Below are 13,192 nucleotides of genomic sequence, written 5' to 3'. Positions count from 1 at the left end.
CTCCATACCATAGAGGGGTTCGAGGGGGGCGAAGCCCCCGTTACAGTATTAAGGTCATAATTAAGTATCTAAACGGTAAGTAATTTACGTCATAAGAATCTTGAAACCATCATGTACGACTATGTATTCATTTCGTGTCCCCCACCCGAAACCCCGCATTCCCACAGGTCCCCAAGCTTGTTTTGGGAGTGAGGGGGGAGTATGGGCAAACACTAGAATTTTAACGAAATCTATACAGCAAACGTAACAAGAATCTAAAGTAGAGGCGAATTTTCCCCGTCAACACTGTATCAACATTATGTTGGTATGGTGTTGGCCAACATCAGCGCCCAGTCAATCACGAGGTCATGAAGACATTGTGAATAGTATGAGGCGTGGCTTCCTTACCTTCCTGCTGGACTTGTGTTGCCGCCTTCTTCTTCTTCTTGGGTGTCTTATGGGGCTAGTTAGGCTGTGGGGCGCCTTCCGCAGCACGCCTCCCACGGCCAGCCACGCCTGCTTGTTTACATCGCTGCCCGTGACGACCGTCATCTTCGTCCCTTCGTACGGGATCACATTATCTCAGCACGCTTACGTCAGTGAGCAGTATCTTTTCTGTTCAGGAATAAATTGGTATTCACAATTGTTGGCAGATTATAAAAATTATCATTCAATATTATTTTATGAAGCACCACTGCTCATCCTTTTACTTTTGCAAAGGCTATCTCCCCAACCTTCAGATGAACAAATTGGACAGCTTTACCCTTCCAGTCATGGAAGATCAAACCTTTCCCATAAAGCTTCTACTACCACTACTACTAGACTGTTATTTGTAGTCTTTACAATTGCTACTACCACCAATACTAACACGCCATGTACCCAGTGGCACAGCTGCCCGCGTTTACATAGATTTACATAGAAAATCAGACCACACAGACCCCATGGTCCAGACTAGGTGGTCTGTCCTTAAATCTATGTGATTCTACATTAATCAGAAGGCTCCAAAACGATGCATTTCAACTCTAGTTGATATTAAGTTGATGGAAGTGACGGTCGAGCTTGTTTTTGAAGGAGTCAATCGTGTTACACTGGACCATTGACAGTGAGAGTTTATTCCATTCTCGCACAACAACGTTGGTGAAGAAAAATTTGGTGCAGTCTTAATTTACTTGTCTACATTTAAGTTTTACACCATTGTTCCTCATACGCAAAGTGTCATCGATCATAAACAATGTTGATCTGTCTACATTCGTGACCGACCGGCCTGAAGGCATCCCTTACCCTCCGCCTTCCTTCTACCTGGCTGCCCACTTTCTTATCACCAGGACACAGGAATGAACCAATAAACCATAAAAACAATTTATGTAACATTCTATACAGACACTGTACAACTCTGATCTCTTTACCTGTACATGGATTTACTTGAACACTACAAAAATACTTATTTCTGTAGTAAACAAGCAAAATTATCAAACAAATTTGTACATTTGTCTTGTTGCTATTTAGTCCATGGGTATCTTTCCTCCACACAAAACAAAAATTATACATTTTAATTTCACTAAAATAACTTTTGGCTCAATATTGGCAATGAAGGACAATATGGAATGGCTTCACACTTCCCAGGAAGTGATGGCTGTGATGAAACTGATTGTTCACCTTCACTTTCACACCTTGAAATTAATATAAAATGATATATGAAGTTACAGGAAACCATGACCTGTTTTATGCATGTCAATAAAGCATACTAGTTGCATATACTTGCATATCTCAAGGGTCACAGTTCACCAGCAAGGCTTCAACATTTGTACACTCCTGTACAAAATATTTTAAAATGAGATTTCAGAAAAGTATCTTTGATTCCACACTACCAACTTTCAATTTCAGAATGAGAATTTATATGCATTCCTACTCTATTGCTTCCCAAGACATGTAAGTCTGACAAGCAAATATTGAAACAATGAATCCTACTTTTAGCCTGTATTTGAGCTGCTCAATCATTTTAAGGTTAACTTGTTCTATTGAGGGAGGAAAACACCCACACTCTCCACTCCCAGCAGCCTGCACACACTTGTGCAATTTTGACAAGGCTTAACAACAATGGTCCCTAGTCAGTCTCCCTCTCAACTGGCTGCTTCAGGCTTCTCCGGCAAGGGTGAGGCGGCGCCCTCCACAGCAGCAATCACCGCTGCACTGAACACAGATTTCTTGTCCTCGTGAGCACTTCGCCAAGACACCTGGTGAAAGAGCCTTTGTAAGTACCAGACAGCTCTATATGATTATCATTAATACTTTCCCTTTTCTTCTGCAGTTTTGCCTTTTCTGTACTTTCCCTTCATCAGTTGTATAAGTACTTCAGTACACATCTTTGTATGCTTACCATGCATTTTGTTCACACCTCAGGCACATCAGCAATAACTTGTATCGCATGGGAAAAAAACAGATTAATAAGCTTCTCACCTTGTGCTTCTTGTGTTCCACCGCTGCCTTGGCTCTCTTAAGCATTATTTCCTCCGTGAACACACCCTCCAGTGAGGCATACGTGGTCATCTGCCAGTCCAGGGCCAGGTTGGTGATCTCTCGGCCAGACATCCCCTCAGTTATCTTGGCCACGGTGGAACAGGCGGCGCTGTAGTCAAAGTCACCCACCTTCAACCTCCTGCAAATGAAAAAAAGTTAGTTTTAGATAAAAGTTGGCTTCATTCCTATTATGCATTATGAAGTGATGACTTTTATTCTAAACCAAGAAGTAAAAATAAAAGCAGCAAACAATTTTCAATAACCATTCTACATCTTCCGTCCAGGATCTGCCTCTTCATCTAATTAACAATGCCTTTCTTTTATATTATGGAGCCTACAGCACTGGTAGCTCTCTTAAGGGAACTGGTAGTCATCCCCAGCCCAACATTTAACCCTTAGAGTACGGGTGGCGAGATAATTCTCTGGATGCTGTGCACGGGGAAAATTTAGCCATTTAAAAGAGGTGGAACTGGTGTCTCTCTTCTTTGCAATAATTGTATATTCATCTAGTATATATGGTGGTGTTATAAAACTTCTCTCCTAATAATAATAAAAAAGTTATGACAGCTGAAAATATTGCGCATTTTCTCTTGGCCATGACCTGTTGAGTGGAAGCACCCCACTCTCTCTCTCTCCTTCCTCTGTCAATGTCACTACCATATAGCAGTCATCAGAGTCACTGTCACCTTGCTTCGCCCGCGCTCTACTTCCGCCCGGAGCGGAGGAACTGCTTGATGCGTCACGAGACATGACAGATGTATTCCGAACAAAAGTGGAAAATGATCTGTGGCCTTCTGTAGGGTGCGCGCTGAGACGAATGAGTGTGTACAGATGCCAGATGCCTCCACCATTCTTTTGAGTCAAGAACTGGCAGTATATTTGAAACGTAGGGAGCGAAGAGTGTGATGATTATATATATGATCCCAGTATGGGTGGGGCGTGTGGTAGCACACTTATATATACGATCGCCGAAATCTAAGGGTTAAGTGAATTTAAAACAGCATTTTCAGTAATAACTCATGAAAACATATATTAAAATCGCAACATAATTCTACAATTAAGACACTCACCGCTTGCCCTCAGACGCTGGCCGTAGGATGTACTTTTCAAAGTAAAGCCTGACTAGCCTCTCCCGCTCAGCCATGGTAGGCAGAGGGAACTCAACTGGCTCGTGCACACGGTCCACCACAGCAAAGTCAAGAACCTCTGGTGTGTTGGAGGCTAGCACCATCATGAACCTGGGGGGTGGGGTGGCATCACTCAGAGGAGGAGAGGAGGAGGAACATAAGTCAGGAGGAAGGATATCACAACAGGCATGAGAAAGGGGAGGAGTAACACTGCAGCAGAGAGGGAACACCCATCAGTGGAGGGAAAGGGAGGGATGACATCTTTCAGGAGGGAACAGGAGGGGTGACACCACTGAGAGGAAGAAAAGCAGGAGTTGGAGGAGGAAGCAAAAAATGCCACTCTCAAACTGAGAAAGAAGTACAAAGGATACCACTCCAAAACTAAAAGCATACATCTAGCTTCACCCAATTGATATAAGTGGTTCTAGTTCACATTTTTCATAGGCCTGAGCAAGACAACCACTGCTACCAATTACACACTTGTCGGTCTGTGTTCCAGTTCGGTAGAGGAATGCGCTGATGGCCATCCGAAGCTCCTCACTGATATTTTCGTGACGTTTACGCAAGAAACCTTCAGCCTCATCAATGAAGAGCACCAGACCCTTGCGAGAGGTTGCTGCCCAGTCAAACACCTGCAATGGATACACACCAGGAAAGCTTGAAAGTGAGTGTCTTTCTCTTTGTTGTGTATGGCAAACAGAGACAAGAACCTAAACTGTAAGTCATAAGGATTGGACAAATAAATAAAATAAACCAATATGCTTGTAAGGAATTTTATAATGCTATAAAAGTACTTTGTGTCCAACCTGATTCTAGCACCATAATACCATACCATACCATAAGGACATTGCACATAACTACATAAACTGTGAAAAAAGTAAAACAAAATGATAAAGTAACAGCAAGCAGAATATCACCTTGTGAATGGCACCAACGGACTCCTTGCCCAGCAGAGCAATGTCTCCTCCCGTCATGATGGCATAATCCATTCCTGAGTGCATGGCAAGTTTCTGGAAAAATGTAAAATCATGACCCAGAAAGTGTTAGTGAAAAGCCAATCCCCATTTTGTTTTTAAAAAAAAAAAAAAAAAAAAAAAAAAAAAAAAGTGATTAACTACTGATTTCAGCACTGCTTTCTGTTCATAGTAAATAAGTAAAAAACACTAATATATATTAACCTAAACTATTCATATTTCTCAACTCTCAATGTTAATTAGTTCAGAGTTAAATATCATTTCAGATGTCACAATACAATTTACAGCTACATATCCACTTTTTCTTTCAGTTTTTGGATGAATACAAGAGTCATCTACAACACTGAATACTTAATTACCTTAGCAAAGAGAGTCTTGCCTGTCCCTGGGGGCCCGTGGAGAAGAATGTTGCGGTACATGCCCTTGTTGAACTTGGTGTTCTTGGTAGCAATGGCAATGTCCCTGCCAGGAAGATGATATGAGCTACTAATAATATTTTCTCATCAAAGATTAGTTAAGATGTTTTCTAAAATCTGTACAGTGCCATGCCCCACTCACGACAAGGAGGCTGTGGTGCCCACGTTTACAGTGATACATCTTACCGCATACTGTTTCAGAAGAGCATCTCAATCTACACAAAATAAATTTATATTCTTTGTTTTGTGAATGGCATCAGAGAATCAATCGTTGAATCTTTTGAGTCTAATCCAACAGTTACAAATAACTGAGTTAAAGGAACTTCTCATCTCATGTATATTGGGGAAAAAACATGACAATGTGGAAGAGAAAGTTTGATACCAATGTATGCAGTGGACCCTCTATTTAACACAAACCTAGCTAAGCATTTCTATATGGCATGAGACCTGAATTTGTGACCCCTCTTCTGTTCAATATGATTATCTACTAAAGATTATCTATAAAAATGGAATCAGTGAAAAATAAAAAACACTGCAGCCAAGCCTGCTAACCACTGCTCCATGGAGGCATGGGGAAATAGTCAAACAAAAATCTGAGAAACAAGCATTGAAAATGTAAAAAAAGTGTGTGAAGTGCTCCAGGTGGGAGACTGAGTCCCTTCCAGCAATACTGCTGCTGATTGGCTGCATCAACTTCTCAGTGACTGAGTCACTCCTGGCCCTCATTGGTTGTGTCAAACTGAAAAAGATTTCCTTCTAGCTTCTAACTGGCTGAGGGCAAGGATAATGTAGCTGCTAACTAACCCCATTTAGCATGAATCAAATGAAAGGCATGTGAGTGTGTGCATGTGGACTGTGTGGGAATATTCTAGGTGGGATGGGCATGTGTCTGCTGGGTGTGACTATGAGCATGGGATAGTCACAGGTAGTTGGCAATTCTCCAGTGATTTAGCATAAAAAAGTGTGAGTTCTTTTGCTACAAATCTTTTGTAAAATTGAGGGTTTACTGTACTGTATGTGCTTAGATAGTAGTTTTGAGACTGTGCCATGTCTGGCTTGAAATCATTATCTTAGATGCTACCAGGCAATTTTTTGAGGACTTCAGCACCATACCTGACTCTACCCTCCACGTTGGGATTCAGAACAACTCCCTCCAGCACATCCTCAGGTTTCTTCTGTAGCTTCTTGACAGTTTGAATGGGGTGCCGAACAGTCTCAAAAGGGCTGATTCTTGATGTCTCACGCACCAGTGATGGCTTGGCTGAAAATATACAAATATCACTGAAGCTAAGCAGACAGCCATAATAATAATTTCTTCCTCAATCATCAAGGAATGCAAGTCCTGTCTTTCCATTTAGTATAATGCTAAGCAAGTCGCATTCATCAGCTGCTGAGCCAACTAAAAAGGTCTTGACAAATGCTGTATCTCCTATTGAAATTTATCAATTAGATGTAGAAACGATCAGTCATTACGGAAAATCTTTGAAATGATTATCATTTGCACTCACCCAGCCTTGCCTCAATAAATCTGAAAGCAATGCCCAGGGAACCCTTAGCAGCATAGTAGCCAGCTGTGAGGGCCACCAGGCCGGCCACTGCTGCCTGAATCTTGGCTGGCTCACTCAGGAAGGCATCAACGCCTGCACCAACAGCTGCCCCAGCGGTCCTGCAGGGAAAGAGAAATACTATTACACTTCAGTCAAAGCCTCCAGGGCAATTTCTGAGCAGTCAAAACATGACATACCCACAATAAAGGAAAGATGGGGATAAATTATTTTATATAATGGTAACACAAAACTTTGGGTTGTTCAACATTTTGTAGTTTATACTGAAAACTCAAAATTCAGACATTTATGCTGAAATTCTTTTCCTGTGTCCCTCTTAGCAGCCTCAACATCCACTCACTTGATGGAGGAGAGGATGGTCTCCCGCTTCTCAGCCAGACTCTTGAGGGTGGTCTCTCGGTCCTCCGCAGCACGCACCCGAATCTGCTCCAGCATGAGGTCTTGGTTGTCCCTCTCCGTCCGTGCCCTTGCCTCCATCTCTGCCTCTACCCTCTTCATCTCATACTTGTGCCGCTGCTCCAACTCATGCTCAATGGTGGCTGTGGACGAGAGGGAACAAAAAACAAGAAGGATGAAGACTAAGAACCGTAACACACTGCAAGATTGGTAATGGTAGGAATCAAGAACTAGTGAGACTTGGGAGCAAAACCTCAATAAAACCAATCACTAATCAATATTCTATCAAACTTTGAAAGAAAAATGGGAAAATATAGAAGAGATTACTCAGGAAGGTGTCATAATCTTACCTTTCCTCATGGCTTCTTGTTTAGCCACAGACTCTTCCTGCCGCCTGTTGTTCTCCTCATTCATCCTCTGCTGCTGCGCCAACTGGTCTTCATACCTGTAGAGTTAGTAAAATAAGGCAGGTCAGGAAAGTCTATAGTCAAAGGAGAAGTAGGATAATGAGGATGAGGGGGGGGGAGGGAGAGACATCTGAAAGTGACAGAACCAAGTGGTAGTGGTGAGAGGATCAAGAGAGGAAATCTCAATGTTAGAGGGATATTGGGAAGAGACTGAAGGAGGAAGATGTTAAAGGGACTCAGCAAGGCAAATAAAAACAAATTTTTATCCCAGATCGGGCAAATTATTTAGTTTTCACTTTTCACCCAGTAGTAAGAAATACATAGACCAAAATTAAGTCAGGGCAATTTATATCAATATCAGAACATTAATGCAAAAACTGTGATGGATTAGAGCAAGTAAATAACTGAAGAAAAAAAAATAATGACCTAAGGAAACTAAGACAAAACAACTATTCCTTATTATCAAGGCTCCTTTGGCGATTGAAGAGATGACAAGGTCTGATCCCTGAACCACTCTCTGCCTTACCTCTTGCGTGCCAACTGGTCCTGATACTGAGACTTTTGCTGGTCCAGCTTGGATTGCTCCTGCAGAGTTTTCCTTCTCTCCTCCTGCTCAATTCTCTTCCCTTCAGCCTTTGCCAGTTCTATTTGCCGCTATGCATTGAAAAATCTAATTATTTCCAAGTTTATGAAAATTATCTACACCATTTTCACTCTTCCCATGTAAATGCTAACACAACAGCAATACTGCCAATATTGGTGACATAATAATCTACCGGAGATGTAAAAGTAACACTGCTTTCAGGTATACAAAGTTTATGCTACAATTCTTTTTAAATGATTTGCACTATCTGGCCTACAATACTTTAAGATCTACTCCAATTCTATCATATCCAGTTGAATGATTCTCGAGCCAGAAAAAAAAAAAAAAAAAAAAAAAAAAAAGACAGACCATATAATACAGTTCTCTACTGTCACAAGCAGTAACAATGAAACACAAGACCCTCACCTCCATCTCCTTGGCTTGGCCCATCAACTCTTTCTGCTTGGTTTCCTCCTGCATCCTTGTCAAGTCAAAAGCTTCCTTAGCAAATGCTGAAACATTCAATATTGCAAATACTTATTCCAAAGCCTCTTGAGGTGGTTAGTATTTATTCAAACAAAACTCGATGAAAGGCACAATAATGCAAACCTTCATTTTTCATTTTCCTGCCGTGTCAATATGTAACCACTCAACATTATGGAATTAAAGTAATAACAGGCAGTGTAACTAGGCCAGATTCTGATTCAGTGGTGATTAAATAAATTACGTCACATGGAACTAATATGAACACCTATTGGGCCAGTTTTGGTAGGCAGAACTAGTGCTGTGGGTATTCACCTACAAAGAATGATTGAAGAACTCCACAAAGAGTTTGACAGCTGGCAGAGGTAATGTTAAAAATCAGTTGGTATAAAAACAAATAATAATCAGGAATGAAATGATAAGGAAATACACATAACAAGGACAAACAATTAATATAATCCAGGCCACACACAAAAATAGCAGAGCAAACAGAGGATGGTGTGCTTTTGATATACATAGTAATAATATGAAGAGCAATGTGCCACTCTCCCTCAAGAGAAAGGTGTAGCTAGTCAGTGTATCCTGCCCTTCCTAACATTTGGTTCAGAAACTTGGCACCTTACAGGAAACAAAAAAAAACTTGGAAGCACACAGAGGAAAGGAAAGTAAAATGCTGGGTATAACATGGAGAGACAAGAAACAAGCATCATGGATTAAAGAATAAAGGTTGAATATATCTCATTAATGATTGAAAATAGGAAATGGACTGGGAAAGATCGTATCATGAATACATAAAACTGATAACAGATGGATACCCAAAGCAACAATGGCATTTGCTGGAGTAGGATGGAGTACAATAACATCAGACAGGGAGGCAGAGAAATCTGGGAAAGGCCTTTACCCTTCAGCAGATTAGTGATGGGTTACAATGATGGTTATGTATACAAAAATAAGCAATTTCTATGGAGATAAGACTCTTTAATGTGAGATGTCACCACCTTAAGCAAACACGGCAGAACACATCCCACACACCTGACTTCTCCAGCTCCTTTGCAGCCTTAGCCGCCCGTTCCAAAGCTGAGGAATCAAAGCGGTAGGCGTCCATGGCTCCACCTTTCCTTCCATCCCCCGAGTCTCCTGCTCCCCCCTGGTCCCCCCCGGCAGCCCCCGTGGGAGGCACAAATTGTGAGAAGTCCTGCGGCCTCTGGTTCATGCCAAACAACCACGACATCTTGAATCTGGCAGGAGAAAGTATAATGAAGACACTCATAGGACAGTAGCATGTGCAAGAAATACATTACAAGATCAAAACCGTATCAGTGCTCTTTTATATAAATTCAACCTAATGAGTTATAGTCCTCTGAATTTCACTGTTAAGACTATTATATCCTACATATTTGGTAAACTAAATCATATGTAACAGCGTAACAGAAACATATGCAGGCTCCACCGACTTATTAAAGACTATCAAATATAGTACCTTGGCACAGCAACCTTGTAACAATTAATACCTACCTCAGGATACAATGAAGTTTTATATATGATAAAATGTTCCCCCAAGTTTATTATATAAGTTTACTGGATTAACTGTATAGGAAGTCCTGGCATATGTTACTTGGGCAGCTCAATGATGTTTTTGACTTCCCCTCTGCCAACCTATCACGGAAAAGTCGAGCAGGTGAGGAGTGGCACCCTCTATGTAAGCACCTCCTGGCATCACTGTACAGGCATTGGTGACCCTCTCTTCTGGCCACTCACTTCTATTACCGGAGCAGCACTTAGGAGGCTTTTTTTGTTTTTGCCCTTTTTTACAGCAAAGGAAGCAGCTCAAGGGAAAAAAAAAAAAATGAGGAAAGAAGCCTGCTAAATACTGCCCTTATAAAAGAGTTCAGAAGAGCGTCCAAAGGAGAGGTGTCCTGATAACCCTCGAGCTGCTTTTCCTTTACTGTAAAAAATATAGCCGTGGGAGGGGCAGGGCGGCCAACACCGGCACCCTTACTATAGCCCTCTCTGAAGCAGGTGAGAAAGACACCCCCCTGGAGGAGAGACAGCACGGAGCACCTCACCAGTCCGCCGTCCCAGCACACGTTGATGCCCACAGAGACAGAGATCGTGATATAAGGGGGAGGCTGCAGGTGACTCACTAATGGGAGGGTTCACGGTGCTGGTAGACGTGTGTGCTGCAAGCCTCGCCCACAGTGTGTCCTGCTGTTCTCTCTAGTGCCTGCTGGGGCTGTAGTCCGCGCCAGTGCCTGTCCCTTCAGTGCCACACTCACTCCCACCGACACGGACACAGCAGACGCTCCTCCCGGCACGTGGGCGACGCCGAGCCGAACTCAACACCTCCCGGGGAGCGGCTGAACCGAACCGTGCTGGCGTTGGCCTTACGTCATGCACACGAAACTGCCATTAAAACTAGTAATATAGTGCATACCTAGGGGTTTATGTCTCGTTACATCACGTTAAGGGTCTGTGTTTCCTTTGTGCCCCTGTGTGAGATAGCGGAAATGGGCCGGGTTGGTACTGCTGCAGTATTCGTTTGTCGTCCAGTAGGCAGAGCTGTAATAGTTACCCGTATCTTAGGTCACCTAACATGACACATTTGGAAAGCTCAGAGAACTGTTGCTGCAGGAGCCTTTCATTTTAATGCATTAAAGTATAGCTTAGTTACTGTTTTCTATCTCCATTTTCTTCGGAAATATCGTCCACTCTTATTAGAGGATGGAGTACTAACGTGTCCGTGCCACAGCAACAGAGGGAGGTGGCTGGACAGCATTCCTTTGATAAGCACTGGGGCAGTAAGGCTCAAGATCCGTGACGAGGTGGACGTGAGGATCAAGGCAGCAGCATGTCTCACCCCGTTGAACGCCGAGCCCTTCACGTGCCGCCCCTGGAGGAGGTGGCGTCTGTCCTGCAAGATGCCCTCAAGAAGAGTTTTGCAGAGGCCACAGTTACCGTGGTGGATTGCCCTGACTTAACGCAGGCGCCCTACTCCTTGGGGGCAGCAGGGTTGTGTGGGTCGCCAAGGCTGGCTGACGTCGGCGGGGTGCCCTACCTCATGCCCATGGCTAAGAAGGACAAACTATACGACTTGAAGAACTTGGCAGCCCATGTTGACCTGCCAAACTCCTTCATCGTCGGGGCAGGAGCTGGTCCGCTAAACTACATCGGCGTGAACAGTGAACTGATGGCCAATGCCGTGGTGGGAGACAACCCTCGGAACGGGTCCAGGGCCTCAAAAGTGGACGCTGCAGGCAAGTGTGAGCTGATAAGACTGCCGCAGGAACAGACTGGATGCTCTTTGATGCTGAACATGTTCGCCAGCGAGGGCAAAGGCGGTAAGGTTCTGAAGGTCCAGGCCAAAAAACGCACCGCAGACACAAACTTGGTGAGCTGCCTGCGAGAAGCACTGGAGAGTCACTACGGCGAGAAACCCGTCGGCCTCGGGGGCACCTTCAGGCTGGTGCAGGGCAAGGCAAAGATTCACGTCATGCCGGACTTCTCCCCGGTGCCGCTGACCTGCGAGGGGGACGTGAACAAGTGGCTCAATTTCTTCGACATGGAGGCCCCGATGGTGTTCATGTCCACGCTGTGCTCGAAGGACCCTGGCATGGACCTGCGCATCGAACACTCCCACGGCTACGGCGACGACCGCGGCGGCCACTACCACTTCGACACAACGCCGGACATCGCGGAGTACGAGGGTTTCTACAACGTGGCGGAGTTCATGTACCGTGTGGACAGACCAGGCGGGAAGAAGTAATAGAGCACACCATACATGGGCTACTTGTACACGTCTTATGGAGTAGGAGGGCTTCTACAACGTGGTGGAGTTCATGTACCGCGTGGACAGACCAATCAGGAAGGCACACCATTTTTTCTGTACATGGGCTACCTGTGTACACCATTTTTCTGTAACTGCTGGGCTTCTTATATACACCATTTTTTTTCTGTACATGAGCTACTTGTATTCACTACTTAAAGATCGAGTGGAGTACGAGAGCCTCTGACTTGAGTTCATGTAGCCTACCGCGTGGACAGACCATGGATGCAGTCGGGAAGAAGTAATATACCTTTTTTTCTCTTTCCCTTACATGGGTTACTTGTATACATGTGCATGGGCTCGAGCCACAGGCTGTATTTGCTGTTGATGAAATTGTGTTCTTCCAAGTTCGGGTTAAGGGTGAATTTTAGGTTGCATTAAGCTGTTCATTGCCAATAAGATTTCTTTGAACTACACACTTGATTTTCAGTTATTTCCTAAAGGGGTGTAAAAAGGAAAATAGGGAGACAAAAGACAGAGATGTTACACTGAAACTCTCAAAAGAAGAGAATGGAGACTACTTAATAAATGCACGAGTCGAGATGGTGAAAAGGTTTTAAAGTGTTTATGCAAATGAGAGATATATAGGATAGTGACACAACGCATTAAAACAACAACAAACAAGAAGCAACTCATCACTTTATCCTCACGACTACCAGCCTCATTAACCCCAGAACATGATCTCTCTCTCTCTCTCTCTCTCTCTCTCTCTCTCTCTCTCTCATTAAAGGAGGAACACGATCCCCCTCTCTCTCTCTCATAACTGGCACCAGGCAAAGAAGATGAACTAAGGGAGTAGAAAGGGCAATAGAATGAAATATATAATAGGAGAGAGAGAGAGATCTTAAAGGTTGTTCTGTTGGTGATTATAAACTTTCAGACCCTGGCAACGAGTCATCTAGGATCGTCTTCACCTTGAGAA

General features: G+C 43.5%; 2 protein-coding genes across 2 annotated transcripts; one reads left to right on the top strand and one right to left on the bottom strand.

Annotated features, from left to right (window-relative positions):
- Positions 1 to 1,324: 1,324 nt before the first annotated feature.
- Positions 1,325 to 11,016, bottom strand: LOC126982959 (ATPase family AAA domain-containing protein 3-like). The gene is made up of 14 exons (XM_050835303.1): positions 10,592 to 11,016; positions 9,480 to 9,685; positions 8,391 to 8,476; positions 7,908 to 8,035; positions 7,325 to 7,419; positions 6,919 to 7,117; positions 6,522 to 6,679; positions 6,127 to 6,274; positions 4,957 to 5,059; positions 4,541 to 4,633; positions 4,104 to 4,255; positions 3,567 to 3,734; positions 2,437 to 2,635; positions 1,325 to 2,213 (listed from the first exon to the last, which is right to left on the bottom strand). The coding sequence occupies exons 2-14, from the start codon at positions 9,676 to 9,678 to the stop codon at positions 2,100 to 2,102; spliced, it is 1,842 nt and encodes a 613-aa protein (XP_050691260.1). The 5' UTR covers positions 9,679 to 9,685; positions 10,592 to 11,016; the 3' UTR covers positions 1,325 to 2,099.
- Positions 11,017 to 11,164: 148 nt separating this feature from the next.
- On the top strand, positions 11,165 to 12,686 carry LOC126982960 (ester hydrolase C11orf54 homolog). The gene has a single exon (XM_050835304.1). It carries the CDS (start codon positions 11,296 to 11,298, stop codon positions 12,208 to 12,210), a length of 915 nt encoding a protein of 304 aa, XP_050691261.1. The 5' UTR covers positions 11,165 to 11,295; the 3' UTR covers positions 12,211 to 12,686.
- The last annotated feature ends 506 nt before the right edge of the window (positions 12,687 to 13,192 follow it).

The sequence above is a fragment of the Eriocheir sinensis genome, chromosome 52, assembly GCF_024679095.1.
Source record: "Eriocheir sinensis breed Jianghai 21 chromosome 52, ASM2467909v1, whole genome shotgun sequence".
Classification (NCBI taxonomy): Eukaryota; Metazoa; Arthropoda; class Malacostraca; order Decapoda; family Varunidae; genus Eriocheir; species Eriocheir sinensis.
The sequence above is the reverse complement of the archived record's forward strand: the minus strand, read 5'-3'. Positions and strand labels throughout refer to the sequence as shown.

Excerpts from the sequence above, each read along its gene's own strand:
- LOC126982959 (XM_050835303.1), bottom strand. The coding sequence starts at position 9,678 with ATGTCGTGGTTGTTTGGCATGAACCAGAGGCCGCAGGACTTCTCACAA. Across the intron at positions 8,477-9,479 it reads AAAGGAGCTGGAGAAGTCAG|CATTTGCTAAGGAAGCTTTT; the intron begins GTGTGTGGGATG and ends TGAATGTTTCAG. Across the intron at positions 7,420-7,907 it reads GACCAGTTGGCACGCAAGAG|GTATGAAGACCAGTTGGCGC; the intron begins GTAAGGCAGAGA and ends CTAACTCTACAG.
- LOC126982960 (XM_050835304.1), top strand. The coding sequence starts at position 11,296 with ATGTCTCACCCCGTTGAACGCCGAGCCCTTCACGTGCCGCCCCTGGAG.